At 36.2% G+C, this 18170-nt stretch overlaps 1 protein-coding gene across 2 annotated transcripts in view; it reads left to right on the forward strand.

Annotated features, from left to right (window-relative positions):
• PRKACB (protein kinase cAMP-activated catalytic subunit beta) overlaps positions 1-16307 on the forward strand; it is an 83459-nt gene extending 67152 nt beyond the window's left edge. For both annotated transcript variants that reach the window (XM_063298187.1, XM_063298186.1), the window contains exons 4-10: positions 170-268; positions 1291-1373; positions 3318-3444; positions 4217-4312; positions 5494-5616; positions 10698-10862; positions 13342-16307. In XM_063298187.1, the coding sequence (XP_063154257.1) occupies positions 170-268; positions 1291-1373; positions 3318-3444; positions 4217-4312; positions 5494-5616; positions 10698-10862; positions 13342-13467 (819 nt within the window). In that variant the 3' untranslated portion in view covers positions 13468-16307. The remainder of the gene's footprint in view (positions 1-169; positions 269-1290; positions 1374-3317; positions 3445-4216; positions 4313-5493; positions 5617-10697; positions 10863-13341) is intronic.
• The last annotated feature ends 1863 nt before the right edge of the window (positions 16308-18170 follow it).

Raw genomic sequence — 18170 nt, forward strand, 5'->3', positions numbered from 1 at the left:
ATTAAGCCTCTTCTAAAACTCAAACTGAATAATCATTTTCACCTGAAAACAGCATTATTTGCAATTAGAACTGAATTCATCATAACCTCTTAGAACTGATCATATTTTTTTCTTTTTTTTCACTAAATGCTTTGTTTTGAATTCTTTCTTAAATGCACTTTGTTCTTAGGTGGTTAAACTGAAGCAAATAGAACACACATTGAATGAAAAAAGAATATTACAAGCAGTGAACTTTCCTTTTCTTGTAAGACTGGAGTATTCTTTTAAGGTAATAATTTGATTAGAAAGTAACACCAGTTACTTTTTTCTTGTATAACTTGTCTTTTACTACCCAGTGTGCTGCCCTTTTTTATAAAAGTTTATTTCCCAAATCAGACTAGAAGAAAGATGATTTAAGACACTCATTTGTTAAAATTAGAGGTTAAATGCTTCACTGATTTAATCACATATAATTATATTGCAAATTTTACAAGTTGAACAAGTTATTGAACCATTTTCATCATTAAACAATGCAGTCATAAAGCGCAACATCACATGACTGTGCCGCTTAGCAACAGCAGTTCCAGCACTTCAAGTTGCCATTGTTAAGCGAATCCTGCACTGTTGTTAAGCGCAACCCCACATGGTCACCATTTGCAACCTCCTGCCAGCTTCCCCCTTGACTTGACTTCAGAAGCCGGCAGTGAAGGTCGCAAATGCCAATCGAGTGACCACGGGATGCTGCGACATCGTAATTGCAAGATGGTCACCTGGATCACAATCATGTGACCACAGGGACACTGTGACTGCTGCAACTACGAGGACCAGTTGTAAGTAACTGCTCATTCAGCACCACTGTAAGTTCAAATGGTTGCTGAATGAGTGGTCATTAGGCAAGGACTACCTGTATTAGCAGTAATTGTGTACAAAAACTCTGTGTGTTAGGGAACGTTGTTATAAGAGAAAATGGATGCAGATTTTATATTTATTTTTCCCCCAAAATCTGTAGAATCTTTCACACACACACACTATTGCCACTGTCCTATTTCGGCAGCCAGGAAAACAGACTAGGTTTATATTGATCCTTATATTGCTAGCCGTGTCCTTCTGCTGAAAACAGTGGAGTAAGGCTGGGCAACTTTAATTCAGCAAAGTATTCTCTGTTTCACCCTGCTGTTTTTTTTCCCCACACTCATTGTTCAAGAACATGAGTGCTTAAATAACCTTTTTGTTTTCGTTTTGCCAGAAATATATTTAGATTTTTTAAAATATAACTACCTTTTCAATTGACTGTGTTTCTCTATATTTTAGGACAATTCTAATTTATATATGGTTATGGAATATGTTCCTGGAGGGGAAATGTTCTCACATTTAAGAAGAATTGGAAGGTTCAGGTAAGAATGAACAAATACGTTATTTTCAAAATCGCTCGCTGTCATTCCATAGTGATTCCTACAGGGGAAAAGATGTAGTTCACTTAGCATAAATTTGAAAGCTTTTGGGAATTGCTTTGAAAAACAAGTTTTACTTCGGTATGTATATACTTACATACTTTCATATATTGAAATAGTTACAGGTAGTCCTCGCTTACCGACCACTCATTCCGTGACTGTTCAAAGTTACGACAGTGCTGAAAAAAATAACTTTACAACCATTTACAACATTTGTAGCCTCCATCAGTCACATGATCACCATTACAGCCAGTACCCATTGTCCTGGGTCCAGCATGCTGTTTTTCCCCCCTTGCAGAGTGGAGAGATTGGAGAAGAGATTAGAAGAGAGTAAGCAGACACACAATGGGGAAATACACATCAAAAGCAATGTGCTGGTGCTGGCAGCTGCTTGGCAAACAGCCAGTGTATTCCCCATTGTGTGCCTGCTTATTCTCTTCTAATCCTGGGCTTCCTCCCAGTACAGTGACCTGTTGTGAGATTGATTGATGGCCATCCCCCAAAGCTGGACAGCACTGTGCAAAGCAAGAGGCAGTTCCGCAGCTGCTGGCCAAGTCCTGGCCCCTTCGCAGTCCCCTCCTTTCAGTTAGTCAAACTTTTCCTCGCAGCAAAGCAGCAACCACCATGAGGGCTCCATCTTCTCACCAAGGCAAGTTAACTTTCCCCTGCAGCTCCTGCCCCACCAAATCTGAAAAGGCCAGCCAGGGTCCCGAGCTGGCATAACCTAAGCCAGCTGGCCAACCACCCACAGGCGTCTTCTCTTTGCGAGTGCGCCAGGGCAAAGACTCAAGACGTACAACGTGGAACATCAAACAGCTGGGAAGGTGTACCTTTAGGTCCCTTCAGATCTGGGCCCAGCCAGGAGGAGATGTGCAGGAGCTGATGGGTGTCTTTCTGAGGCAGATGCCCAGTCTCCACCGTGGCCAAGCAGGTCCCAAACAGGAGCAGGAGATGAGGAAGCTGCCTCACCACTTTACTCCAGTAGGGGGCTGCGTGCAACAGGGCCCTTAGCGAAGCCCCATCTTTCACCAGTTCCCCCTCCCCACTTTCTAGCACCCATATTGGGCTAGGGATAACCCCCCACAATATGCACAGTTGGAACCTCCCTTCTCCCCTCACCAATCTCCTCCCATCCAAATGCATCACCCCTGCCCAAGTCTGCAAACAAGAGAGAATGAACACCCACCTGCCTCTTTCTCCCCCGTCCATCAATGCCAGGTCTCTCTGGCATTACCCTACCCTCTTCCCCCTCCCACATGCCAACCACAGCCCTCTTCTCTCCTCACCCCCCCAGAAAATAAAGGCCTCGCCAAACCATTTCTGTAGGCAATCTCTCCTCTGCCCCACCCCCCAGAGCAGAGAGATTGGAGGTGAAGGGATTAGAAGAGTACAGTAAGCAGGCACAACGGGGAACACACCAGCTGGCAGCACCAGCACATTGCTTTCGATGTGATTACTCTCTTTTAATCCCTTTCTCTCTAATTAATGTACATGCAAATAATTCCCTTCTTGTTAATATCCAGCACTGGGGTGAGCAATCCAAAGGGCGGTGGAGTGGTTAGGAGGCAAAGCAGAAAGTGGGAAACTGATAATTGTCAGTTTCAAGCTGGAAAGCACAGTCACTTGATTTCCAACTTAGTGACTGCTTCGCTTAGCGACCAAGTTGCCAGTCCCAGTTGTAGTTACTAAATGAAGACTACCTGTATTATATTTGTATTTTTGACTCATTTTGCAATCCTTGTAAAATAGAACATATTTTTTGTGACATATTCATCCCAGTTCACAGATTTTTGTATATGGATAACATCCACTATATTAGAAAGATAATGACTGCACTTCTAAGTGAGAGTACCTGTTTTAAAAACTTAACATTTTCATTGATTACAGTGAACCACATGCACGATTTTATGCAGCTCAGATAGTACTAACATTTGAGTACCTCCATTCATTAGACCTCATCTACAGAGATCTAAAACCCGAAAATCTTTTAATTGATCAACAAGGATATATTCAGGTATGATGCAAAGATTTATAGACATGAAAACTTTGTTCTGTATAACAAGATGTAGTAAATGCTTAAACAGTGTTTGTAAGGAAATCAGTTCTTTACAAAACAGTTTTATAAATTAAGTTGTAGATTGGAGAAAACTGGAGAAAGTAGATGCTAACCCAAATTGGTTTATATCAGGGATGGGCAACTTTTTCCAATTGGGGCAACACTTCCATTTTTATTATTTCAGCATCCAAGTGATGCAGGAGGCACAACAGCTTATGTGGTTGAAAAACTACAGCTTATGTTTGCTGCTGCTGCTGCTGTTCAGGGCTAGGGGAAAAGGTACAAATAGGTGTGTCAACTACCTTTTTCACTTTTTAATAACAACTCCCCCCATGCCCCAGAAAAAAATTACCCAGCCAAAACTATATACTGGGGGCTCCAAAACTGATTGCCCAAGCCTTGGTTTTTACTTTCTGCTTTTTAAAATCAAAAGCTTAATGTTATTAAAGACATTGCCTAGTGTTGAGTATAGCATATCTGGGGTTTATACTTTTGGGTTAATTCTTATTTTTTAATGCTTCTAAGAAAGGACTGATTGTCTGTCATGCCTTGCTTGATTGAAAAGATATACCTAAAACTAAAATTCTTTTGTTTCCATCATGACATACAAAAACCTAATTCTGTGATTGAATACCTTCTGATACCTATCTATACTATTAACATTATTTTGGATTTGTTTTAATTTATAAATAAACCTTGAGAAATATAGTAATTCTTTCTGTTCTCCTAGGTCACAGATTTTGGGTTTGCAAAAAGAGTAAAAGGAAGAACCTGGACGTTATGTGGGACTCCGGAATATTTGGCACCTGAAATAATTCTTAGCAAGGTATTTGAAAATGCTTCACAGGTTAAATAAACATTGCTGAAAGGAAAATACTGTTCTAAATATGCTTAGGAAGAAGTTTCATGTGAAATTTCAAATAAACGCATGCCTTACTTAGGTAATAATTGTCAGATATTGTCATATTTTCTCATATAGAATCTGACATCCTTGTCAATTTCTGCAAGCCAAAACATTGCTTGGTATTCTAGAATACTGTATACAGTGTTAAAGTCTTATCTACATTTAGATTCAGGAAATGGTAGAGTCTTTACTGAGGGTGCTTTTAGCACTATATAGTAAAGTGCTTTTATGACTCTGAAATTTCCTTTTGATTAACTATTGGACTGATCAATTTGATAGAAAATCTGACTAGCTCTCTTCAGGGATTCTGAGTTTTACTTATTGCTGAACACAAGAAGAGAGAGGCAAGCATCACGGTCAACTTCTATATACAGTGTAAATGTGTGATGTTTCATACTTATACACTGTGTGAATTACTGGGGATAGGCACAAAAATTCACCTCACAAAGGGAATGATTAGACAGTGTGATGGAATGTAGCTAACATCCTTATGTTCGTGTGCTATTCTTTTGTGTTAATTACAAGATTCATCTATAAAATACTAAGCATAGTTCTTTTAAGCTTGTGGAGTGCTTCAGCAAGAGTGTACAGTTGAGGTCCTATGCATATTAATTCAATAGCAAATGGAACTATTGCAGATATGGTTTATATAAACAGTTTTCAAAGATCTTATGTTTATGTTGAGCTAGAACAGCTAGTACCTGACAGCAGAATATTGTATAGTAAGTTTATTTTCACTGGTTGATTCTGTTTTACACTTCATCGGTGAAACTGCAAATCTTACATGCAAGTGAACTAGCTGTATAATTTAGAAACATAAAGGTCATTGTAGAAACAACATTTGAGTCCTTTGTTGTGTTGCAGAGTCTGTTCCATTTGCTTTTCATGATATAATTGTGATATAGAAGGAATTATAATTTAATCATTTATTTTTATCCTGGACATTATCCTCGAAGCATCTATTTATTGAATAATATGAGAATAAAACTTTGAAAATTTTGTATATCTATCTAAAAGTGAAGCATTTATATACTATGTGATTATTTAATGCTAAAGTTTGATGACGTATTATCATTAGATCTAATAATAATATTTTTCATCAGGGCTACAACAAAGCAGTGGATTGGTGGGCCTTAGGAGTATTAATTTATGAAATGGCAGCTGGATATCCTCCATTCTTTGCAGATCAACCAATCCAAATTTATGAAAAAATTGTTTCTGGAAAGGTAAGCATTTTCATGAAAATAGCATGCATAACATTTGTGCTACTTCATTATAACTATTTTTGCTGTTTGATTTCAACCTTAGGGACATAATCGAACATTTTTCTCTCTTAATTTATAAATTAGAGAAAAACATTAATAAATTAGAGAAAAAGAGAAATTAGAGAATTTCAGTTATGTCCCTGAAATTGAAAATTGTCCTTTAATTAATTTGTCCCTTAATTAAAGTTGTCTTTAATTGATTAACCTGGCTAAACTGTTGACTATCAACATCTTTTGGCAATTTTGAATCATCTTTAAATAGCTCTAAAGAACAGGATTTACAGAAGCCAGGTAGAAGACACGGCTGCTTTAAATGGGTGCAGACAAGGGCTAAATTTGTGCATCTGCATGCTCCAAAGTACCTTTTTGAAATCATATCCAAAGCACTCTACTGTCATAGTAAACAAAAGTATGAAAGGAAAAGAAAAAGCTTTCTTAAAATATATCTATAATCCATACAGTCAAAAGTTAAGAAGGAACTGTGTTACAGTTATGGGAGTAGAGTAGTAACTTCTGAAGCCAAAAATAATTCTTACAATTTAGATAATTTGATCAAATTCCCTCCTGTTTGGTTGGAGGTCTGCCTGCTAAACCAACAGCTTCAGATAATACAGAGCAGAAAGAAAAATTAAAAAATAGAGTCTTGGCCTAAAGCAACTACTTTATGCATTCAAGTGACTGAAAATTGATTATGAAATGGGAATAGAATTAACCTTACTTAACGTTATACGAAACAGAACAGAACAAAATGCTGTTCGGTCTTGCACCATATGCCTGACTGTTCCAATGTTTGCATCCATTGTTGCTGTAATTGTATCAATCCATTGTATGTCGTAAATGACTTGACAGCAACTAACAACAACAACAACATCCTTATACAAAATACATTTAAAGATCCTATCTTTCATGGTTTGTTTTTTGTTTTATGAAACCAATATATCAACAACTGTCTGTAGCAAAGTTAATGTTCCATGCATTATCGTGTAAAAGGACGTTGTTATTTTATTGTTGTATTTATATCATATATTCCATAAAACGTAAGACAACATCCATAGGATTCCCAGGTAATCTCTTATTCTGGTAGTGTCCAGACATTATGGTTGCTGCGTCATGTGACCTTCAGACCATTATAATAGAAATGTCTGCTTTGTCTGTGTCTGGCAATCATTCCAGTTGATGAATTCAATGGCTTTAATGCTTTCATTAAATTACAGTGCTTGGAATAGTGTCCTTCCTTTCTAGATTGTCACATAGCTGGTAACTGGTAACCTATAGCAACAGTTCTATAATATAAGCAAAGTTTAACTTCTAATTCAATTCTGGTCTTTGGGAAATACATATGCTTGATCAGTTTGAAACATGCCTTGTCTACCAGCTGAATGATTGTCAATTGAACTGTTGCATTCAATCACCTGAATTCAGGTGGTGGGAAGAACTCTGTCTTCTATTCCCTTCCTCTCTGTGTCTTTTTTTATGTCTCTGCTCTATATCTGCCTCTTTGTCTTGCTCTGTGTTTGAAAGAAAATAAGAGAGAGTATGTTTGTATGTGAAGGTGCCAAGGAGTAGAAGGGAAATGAGAATGTGTGAGTTTAAGGCTGTCCTAGTCTAGCTCAGGTAATACTAAACAGTAGTTTAGAATGGGGCCCTTCTGTAAATAGCTCATGGATTTAGCAAAAATGTAACTGAAGTGAAAATACTGAATAAGAAAATAAATGACATAAGGTACACATTATTAAAGGTTAATATTATATTCCAAGTTTTAGTTAGAAATAATTTCTGTTGAATAATAATTTCAAGAGTTTAGTTGCATTATTATTTAAATTTTAAAAAATAATGCATTATTTAAATGTAAAGAAAAGGAGAACAGTGAAAACCATTACTTCATAGGTGTTCATTTGGAGAGGACTTGGAAGTCACAGCTAAGCCTCAGGGATAAAAATGAATACAAGCTGTAGGTTGCTTTCTCCATCATATGAATTCAGCATTTAGAGAGTGGTGGGATTGCCATCACTGGCCACATTTCCAGCCTTCATGTGTCTGCTGGATTTGCCCACAGTTCCTATGTTTTCAGTGGAACATAAGAATAGATTAGTGCATTGAGGTTGTGGACAGCATCATCACCCTTCATGTTATTTTAAATTAATGGATAGAGTATGGAAAGAAGCTATAATTGTCTGAAAAGGTAAGTTAAAAATCTGAAACTGCCCAGTTCTATCTATCTATCTATCTATCTATCTATCTATCTATCTATCTATCTATCTATCTATCTATCTATCTGTTTTGAGAATGAATTAATATTGCAATGAATAATGCATTTTAAGAACTCAAAAACTGTCCATTAAAAAACAAGTACAAATAATTTCTCCTGTATCACTGGTCATAAACAATTAACTTTATTTTCAAATAAAAATTGTACAAATTCAGCAGAGTATTAATGTCATCAAATATATCACAGAGAGATGGCACTTTTGGATAGTCACACAGTTACATTATTTTGTTGTAGTCGCTGAATGTCATTAGGTGAAATTTATCAGATACAACTGTGAGAGAAAATCTTTATAAAATCATTGTTCTAATAAATATCTGAAACATAACTTGTGAACATCTACATTTCAGAAATATATGGAAATGTATCTGCTAGAGATCTTGGTATTGTAAAATAAACATTTATACTGGAAAAGCATTGTTGCAGGAAAATCAAAGATTATTCGCTACTAAATATGATTACCAGCCCTTATAAGTTGAGTGGGTCATTTAAAGGTTTGGTGTTAGAAGAATTTATATAATCTTGATCAGAAATCAGTTGGACACAGATGAGAGTTAAATAAGAGAACTATATTTTATAGATATGGACAAATCATTGTCCAAACTACAATGTGTATTTGCTTTGGAATATCTCGGGATTCAATGAAAGAATACAACAGAGACCTCTGATATTTAAAACGTTGTATTTTTATATAATCTCAAAAAATTTGAGGAGACAATTATGTTTTACTGGATATTTAATGTAGTAAAATATGGGTGATACTCTAAAATAGATATGCAACACACATGTGACCCTTGCTGGAAAAAATAGCTCCTCTTTCAGTCATCTTCAGTACTATAAAACATGTCATGATGAAGAATTTTCCATCTTCATTCTGAAGGGTTATGTATCAGATTTGACTGACCTCAAAGCCAAATTCAGTGGCTTAAGAAAAATTTGTGACTCAGAGAGCAAAATGAGATTCCCTCTGAAGCATCCAGAATCATAGAGCTACACAAGAACAGATAGATCACACACATGCACGCACACACACACCAAAGAACATTAGTGTGCTTTTGATTTTTCCATACATGGAAAAAGCCAGGCAGGGAGAGGGAAGAAGTAACTAGCAGTCTGTTGATCCCGGAATTTGCTGCCTTTGCATTCATACTATGTTGGGGAAGGGATGTTGTTGTCTCATATTTTGCTGCACCTGTTTTTTGCTATTGGATAGTTTTGACAAGGACAATACATTCTGTGCAAATGATGGGGAAGAAGAACTTCTGACTCACACAAGGGTAACCACAGCACTTCTCTGCTATTCCTTAAATTAGCCTGATTTTTTGCCAGTGAGTTTGGGAAAAAAAGAAGTGCTACTGCTTTAAAAGTAGATTTCCTTAAAACAGTTGCACCTTTTTTCTGGCTCACACAGCATGTATAGTATACTGCATATATTTGCAATGTTCTGCTCCACTTTTGTGTGGGACAGAGTACTTCATACTTAATGTGGCTATGATTGGCTTGAACACAAACCAGACATTTGAAGAGTTCTAGTGCCATCAGTGAGAGTGTTGTTTTTGTTGCTTGTCTATATTCTTGATATCTGACATTTCCTTCCTTTTTCTCTGACAATCAGACTTTTATCCATTTTCTAGAAATTAAGTTTCATTTATTGTTATTAGTCTCTCTCGTGTTTCTTTCAGAATGTAGTTGTATGACTATACTTTCAGAATATTGTTGTATTATTATCATTTCTACCCCACCTCACTTCTCCATCACAACCCTAAATTAGGTTTAATTTAGACTTAAGTTCTGTCTTCATTCTTCTGTTCAGTTACTAGTTGGTGTTAGTAATTTATTATAATTACGTCTGTAATGATCTGTTTCACTATGCTCCTTTTGTGACGGTGAGTTTATATTGTGTATAAATTTTATGTGACACATAGAAGCACTCCTATGAGTGATGTAATGTGCATAACTTTACTATGAATAAAAGGTACTAAACTTTAACACATGATTCTTTACATGAAATCAGTTCATGCAGGTGGCAAAGCACATAGTAAAATGTGTAAAGGCATCTATTGTTACATATTGGCAGTGCCTCTAGACTTCCTCTGACAAACAGTAGGCTATTTGCAAGCAAAAGAATTTTCAGATTGGAAATAAAGTTGAATTCTTCCTCCAGGCTCCCCCACAAAAGAGGAAGCTCAATTTGGAGGAAGCAGTAGCAGAACTAAATCCCTGGGAAAAGGAAATATGAATCTATTAAAGTTCTCTCACTGTCCCCCCCAAAATCAGCTCTGATGGAACTTAACACAAATATCTGTCTCTAGAGTAGCAGATCTCTAACTAAAAGACAATTCTCTCACATCTGGTACTCAGAAATTGCCCATGCAACCATTGGTAGTTTAGGAACACTTATATTACCCAAAATCTGTAAAGACTCCCTCTGAAATAAAAATAGCATCTTTCTTAATTTTTATAGGCTTTATCTCCACTGAAGGGACAGCTTTGCCTGGAAATATTCAATATTATAAAAAAATGATATAAATTATCTGTAGATTGCTAATAATAATGAATGCTGAAGAGGTGTGTATGAAGCTTTCAATTCTCAAATCTTGTTTTATACTCAGCTTTGAAATAGGCTTCTCTCTCTGTGTGTGTGTCTCTTTTTAACAATATGCAATTTGGGTTTGGACTCACATCATACATCTAAAACTCAGATGTCTCATCTGTCATCCTTTTCAAAGAACAGCACATGTATTGCTACAGTAAATGTATTGGATATATTTTGTAGGTACGCTTCCCATCGCATTTCAGTTCAGATCTTAAGGATCTATTAAGAAATTTACTCCAGGTAGATTTGACCAAGCGGTATGGAAATCTGAAGAATGGAGTAAATGACATTAAAAACCACAAATGGTTTGCCACTACAGATTGGATTGCCATTTATCAGAGAAAGGTAAGTTTGTGTTTCTTTAGGAGGAATTTAGGGATAGCAAATTTCAGCAAATGGAAAGTTCCCCGTTTTTCCTTATTTAAGGTTAGTATATTTGCTTTTACCTTTAAAATACAGAGAATATTTCCGAAGTATTTTGGGCCTTAGAATCTTGAAATCAGAATCAGCAAGTTCCTGAATCAGTCCATCTTGATTGTATTCAGAAGGAGGATGCTTTCCCTTCCTCTTTAATCGTTAGAAATCTCCACCTGCCTCTTAACATCAAATAATTTCCAGTGCAGATGTATTCTCCTTTTATTAGCTTCTCTGAAATACTGCTCCACATATATAACAACTGTGTATCCTTCCTCACATAAGTAACAGAGAGACAGAGATGATTCCTAATCTAACTCCCACTAAAGCAGTGATGAAATATTTACTAGTATTTTCTATGAGTAAAAATTATCATTCTTTCTCTAAAATATTTCTGGAATCAGTTACTTTCTTAACCTATAATTCTTTTTTTAAAAATTACCTTGAGAAATTACACTTCTTGGGCTGAGCCAATCTTTTGCATGCTAAGTGTTTCTAATAGTCATATGATAGTTTCAAGGTCCATAGGCATGCTATTTTACAAAATGTTATTTAAAAGCCAAATCTGAAACATAATGATAGTTTATCAAAAGAAGCTAGTTACAGAGCTATGCAGTGTGACACTACAGTATAGTTATAATAAATAATGTATTAATTATTTCAAGACAGGCTACAATTAACACTTGGAGTTTTATTTTATTCTGAAGGGAAATTTCTTAAATATAACTTTCATCAAAGAATGGAAATACTCTTATCTCTACTCTAAATTCTCTTTGTTTCAATGGAGAGTTTTTGTTATTTGTCATATTCTTCTCAGAAGAGAAGAATATCAAAATGTTTTTCATTAGTCTTCTACCATAAATCATACTTTTAAATTTTTTATATTACATATTAAAATATTTCATAATTGTGTTTATGCCTGTCAGGACCCTCAAATAAATACAAAATTTTTAAAAGTTAACATTGGCTTTTGAAATTAGCCAGTGTCAAAATATGGCTTATGGAGTTGGCTTGTTTATTTTTAATTTTTTGGAACTGCACTGTAAGAGAATTGGACTACACAGCTAATCCTTTAACACTAGATCAAGGGTACACATTTTTTCTTAGTCTCAGGGCAGCCCTTGGCCTTTGAATGAGGTATAGAGAGCCACAATCCCCAAATAAGCAGGACTAGAACAAAACGATTTATTTTGAATTTAGTTCAGTAACAACATATATTTATTCCTGAATTAAGTAAAATTCCCCTTCTGTTACAGCAACATTTGGCAGCTTTGGTGGGGCTCTGGGGCTTGCACCCAAAGCTTTGAAGGGTCATGGACCCCTAGGGCCAACAGTTGAGCATACCTGTACTAAACCGTAGCTTGCATTGGGGAGATGGGGGAAGACCCATATATGGCAATACTTAAATCAGCCTCTCTTATTTATCTTACTGCCAGAATCCATTTTGTGCAGATATAAGTTTGAAGAGGTAGTGTTCACCTGTGAGATTTTATATTTCTGTAGTTACCTGAAATGTCTCTGCATTCATAAGAGGACTGAGTTTCTAATAATTGTCTTAAATTAATAAATTCTAAGCTAAATATCTCAGCTTTCTTAAATTTATGCCTGGAATATATAGAAGAAACGTATTTTTTATTCTTTTTTCCACAAAGAAGTCTTTGCTGCAGATCTTATTTGAATCTGCTTTGTTGGCCATTTTAGTCTCACAAGAATCACTTTTGGTGTATAACACAGTTGTAAATAATGTACAAGAATGCAGGGCTTCAACAATAAACCAGTTGTTATCAGGCCAGTGCAAACAGTGATTAAGTATAAACGGGCATTCTTTATCCTTCTAAGTTCAGTGTTCTTTTCTCCAAAGTTTTTTGGCCAGTTATCTCTATTTTGTTTGCTTCCTGAATCTTCCTTTTGCATTTGTTGGCTTCAAAGGCTATGATTTTCATGTTTTCCTAATGTGATACGTAGCAACACTTTGTGCAGTGTTCAGCTATTCTGCCCTTTTAGTGCATTCCGCTGTCCTGCTAACCTGGTCTTTAATACCCAACCTGTTTCTTCTGCATATGCTTTCTTGAAGGATGATAGGGTGGTCTGATAAATGGCACTTTGATGTAGTTCTTTCAATCTTTTGAACCCTATTTTGTTCAAGCATTTTGTACTGCATTTTGACTTAATTTTACTACAGGAATTTTGTAGTTTTGGCAGTTTCCTGATCTAGCCCCTTGATTCATATAGTGGGTATCAGAATCTATTGTTTGTTCCTTTGGGCATTTTCATTCTCTGTCAAATAGTCCTTGAAGAGTAGTTATTTTTCCTGAAGGTTTCTTTTCTTTTTTTTAATTTCCTCAGTGTTAGTATTTAATTCTTTCAGATTAGCAGTTAACAACCTTTCATATTTCTTTTCATTATACAGGTAGAAGCTCCATTCATACCAAAATGTCGAGGCCCAGGAGATACCAGCAACTTTGATGACTATGAGGAAGAAGATATCCGTGTTTCTCTAACAGAGAAATGTGCAAAGGAATTTGCTGATTTTTAGTATTTGTTAGAGGATAAGAGGACATCAGGGCTCATATTGGGGTCTTTGCACTCTGTTAACTCATGAAATGGAGCTGAGACCATCATATGTCAAAACAATTACCTAGTTACTTCATTCCACAAAGCTGACTGAGGTCTTTATTGCCATCTTCCATGTGTGCAGGTTGCACCAACCCTTATAACTAGGCACAATTAAGCAAGCACAGTTTGTGCTGTTACACAGAATATAGACCACTTTTCCTATTTACCTTTTGGTTTCTGTTGTTTCCTTTGTTTTCTGTGTATTGTTAATTTCTCCTCTTTTCTCTGACCCTCTTTTTTAAAACGAAGTAGCCTTTTACTCAAGAATGCTCCATTTTATTTTGAATAATGTATTTGTATGAATGAAACTGAAGGTGTTCTGGCTAATACGAGTTAGATTGAAGTGGAAGATAAATGTTGCTTCTAGTTTGTGCTGGCCAATCCTTCTGTGTCCATCTTTTTGTCTGAGGCTACAGTTCATAGGGGTTTCTTTTACTGGTGGGGTGTTTTTGTTTGTTGGGTTGTTTGGTTGGTTTGTTCGTTTTGGTAACACAAGCTAAACCTAGCCAACTTCATTAGCATTTTGAAAGTAGTATTTATCACCATATGAGTGTATGCTAATTGACTTAAGGATCTCTTCCTGGAGACTGACCAAACCTATTTTCAAAATTGGAAAATTTGTGTAGGATACAGTAGCTAGCCCTGTGCCTTGGTTTTCTACATTGCTGGCAGTTCTCCCTGCCTCATAGTCTGTGTTATTTTCCTAGGCAGTAGGTAAATATGCCATAAGCGTACTGTGCCATAAGAAGCACAGTCTCTGTAAGGAGGAACAATTCTATCCAGTCTAGGCTTTGGACCATATTTAATCATGTTTAGTAACTTGCATCTAAAGAATTGACTATTTAAATGGGTTTTAAACACCTTAAAGCCTGGAACTTGTAAAACATTTGGTCAGTATTGTCAAGAGACTAGGACTGATTTTAGTAATGTCAGTGGGGCTCCTGAAGTATTTCACATTTCAACCCTTTTTTTATTGAAGGGGGGGAAAGCATCTTTTTTATCTCTAGCTATGAGAATAAATGGTTTAGCAAATTGAAAATTTAGTATTAAAATATTGATAAGTTGCTAGATAAACCTGGTATTTCTGTTAGCTGTGAAGAATAAAAGAAATAAATGCCAAGTTTTTATTCTGGTATACTATATTAGTAAATTCAAGGATGGAATGCTGCTTCAATCATAGTTTCTATCAGCAGCGCTTCATTCATATAGAAAAGAGACAACGTTTGAAACTGCCACCATGTGTATGTGGTGTCTTCATTTCTAACATACTTTTCTTTTGGTGAAATGAAATTTATGGTTGCACAAAGAATTGATTGGGTTGAACTAAGTTTCATATAATCTCATCAACTGACCTATATGGATATTGCTGCCATGTGCTTGCTTCCAGCACTTTTTCAGACATCTATTTCATTGTTTAACAATCAATGGCTCAGCACATGTCCTTGTGCTTTTAAATTTATCCATATAGTTTTTAGTTAGGCACTTAGTTTCTGATTTATCTCAAGATGGCATGTCTTAAGATGGCACATCAGTACATTTAAACTAGGCTCATGTTTTATGGTCAATTTACACATCTACAAGGATGAAGGGTTATTTTATCCAACTGATCTACATTGCTAGGTAATCATTGTGTTCTGTAGAATGCCAATACATGTAAGATCATTGGCATTATTTTCTTTTAATCTCTGTGACACTCCTTTAACAAAAACCTCTGCAGACATTTTTCAGTCTAGAACAAGATGGATCATACAACGTTCTGCACGTCTTTTAAGTTGTCAGGCAGTTTTGCTAATCATTGTTAGGTGTTTGCCATCTTTGTCCACCCTGTCTCTATGTGCAAAACAAGCATATGAAAATCTGCAATAGCAAATTTTATGTAATATATTGTCACATTAATAAATTAAATAATTATTTGTATGAAAAAAGGTTACAATCTTTTGTATTTCATCTAGGCAGAGGACATGCTGTTGTATGCTAGCTCTATCCAATAAATTCAACATTAATTTGTTTATGGATTTTAATAAATGCTGCAGATCATTTTTTTAAATTCTGGTATGAATTTTAGCCAGTAGTTTAATTGGGTAATTTATAAGTATGTGTAAATGTGAGGCTTCATTCTGGATGTCCACAGGATGGATTCTAGCATGCCTGAGTTCTCAACTTTAGATGGGCAGTTTTGAAACACCCTTTTGATTCTTTTGATTTATGCGTCTTTTAAATATTTTATGTGTCAGAAATAAACATAAACCATAATAATGGAGTAATAGATTGAAATAGAAAGGGATTGGGCAAAATATAAGGAAGTTGATATTTACAATGCATGAAAACATATTTTCCAGCATGCTGTCTTCCGGATATGTCAACAATCACTCCCTGCCAGCGTTAGATATGCTGGAAAAATAAGGGAATTTCTGTCCAACACATCTGGAGGGCAGCAAGTTAGAGGGCTGTGTTGAAGTACACACTTGGCAGTGTGCTAGATGGTCCTATCATTTAAATACACAAAAGCCACAAGAATATAAAGATGCCTCTGTCTAATTTCAAAAACCTTTTCCATCGTATGAAATACTGTATATTTGACAGTAGAGACTTGTTAATTTTACACAATTTGAGGAATTAAGTGTTGGACTGTATGGTATCTTTTAACTGTACTCTAGTTGTATGTAACTCTCATTTTCAACATAAAAAATCATATCTCATTAAGTAAATTGCTTCTCTTATTTTTTGTCAGCTGCATTAAAACCCTTATTTTTAAAATCCTTTAAGTATTTACTGATTTCTTTGAAAATACTTAGTTTGTTACAATAGTGTGCAATACAGTAAAAGTTTATAAACAGAACTGCAAATTAAATTATGTACAACACTGCATAAAGACTGTGCTGCTTTTTTCTGAGGTAGTATATCCTGTTATACATTCTCCTTTGCTGTGGAAGCCAAGCTCATGTGCTCTCTGTAAAACAGTTCTATTTTGAGGCATACCCTGCATGTGACTTACAATGTTAGGCCTAATGGATGATCACTTCTTTTAACATTTCTGAGAACTATGCCTACTACAGTAGTACAGGATTCCTTTGCTACAAGATTCCTTTTCAAGAGAAAGGAATTAGGTTGGTTTATAATCTTCCAAACTGGTACTGGACTTGTATAAACATAGTACTTAGAATAAATAAAATTTAAAATGCAAAGAGACATTATTTGTTACAAAAATTGCTGTATGGTTCACATATCTTCCAATAGGAGAAAGGAACTCAGATTTCCCTGTCCCGTCCATCTGCCCCCCCCCCACCTCGAATGCAAAGTAGTCTCCTGGTAAAGGAAAGACAATGAGGAAGCCCAGCATTTACACTGTGACATCACAACATGCATTTCAGTTTTGTGTCATCTTGGTCTATAGCGGAAGCAAATACCCACTTTATTTTGGGAGAAAAAACACTAGAATATGCTTGTTGGGAGCATCCTATTAAATCATCCTAGTGTGGGATGAAAGGATCCAAGAGGGATGTTGATACATTGTGACAATATAAAGAAGCTTGCAAAAACAACTTGGATCAAACTTTTCCCCATGTAGTAGCTTTTCAAAGAATCTGGCAAGACAAGTTCCATAATCTCTCCCAGTCAGATGAGAACTAACCAGCAATTAAGGTCAAGATGGTTTGGTGTTGCCTTGGCTTTTTTTGACCCCGATTCCTTTCCAGGAGGTGTTCTTAACAACTGTCATGAGTAAGGATGGCGAGCAGGGGGCTCCCACCCAGACTGTCAAGCGCATGCGTAGCACTGAGGAACTGTTCAGCCATTCAAAGAGACACAGATCGGGACCGCCTTAACCCTTGGGGGTTATATGTCTGGGTTTTTCCCACGCTTCTTCAGTTTGTTAGGATTCTTGTTAAGTACTAGTAATAAATATTAGAGACCAGTTCATTGTCTCAGTGTGTTTCCTGGTAGTTAGGACATCAACACCTGCAAACAATATGACAAGGCATCAAAAATTATGTCTGCGACTGGCCAGAGCCTTGCTGCTAGCATCTTAGATTTGGTAGAGGGTAAGATAGAGTTTGGAACAAAGTAGACAGCTGGCATTTAAGCACAGCAAGGTACCCAGTCTAGAACTGCCATTGGAGGGGGACTGGAGAGCGAACTGGAGAGAGTGTGCTGCAAAGGATCACTGGACTGCTGCTGCTGCTGCTGCTGGAGTGGTGGTAACTGATGGTACTGAAAATATATGCTTGTCTGCTTTTAGCCAACCTTCACAGCCACAGTCCCATTTCATTTTAGTTTATCTTGGGTTAAGCTTTGACCCAGCGTAGTGGGAAGAGTGGTGGTTTTAGTTAAATGGAAAGCAAGAGAGATTCTTCCACCCCTCTCATTCTCTGCCTTTTCAAATAGATCTCTTTTGAGTTTATGGTGTGTGTGGAGACAGAAATAGTCAAAACCTGAATTTATGAGTTCTCCCAAATAGCCTAGAAGCTGTAAATTAATAATTATTGGTTTAAGTTTGCTTATAGTCCATTTTTATTTGGACACACACAAAGCCACAATCCTATGGCTTAGTGCCATAGTATGGTTAAATTGAATACAGGTTGAAATTGTATTGCTTGAAGTAGTAGTTAAGATGATACAGAATGT

The sequence above is a fragment of the Candoia aspera genome, chromosome 3 (assembly GCF_035149785.1).
Source record: "Candoia aspera isolate rCanAsp1 chromosome 3, rCanAsp1.hap2, whole genome shotgun sequence".
Classification (NCBI taxonomy): Eukaryota; Metazoa; Chordata; class Lepidosauria; order Squamata; family Boidae; genus Candoia; species Candoia aspera.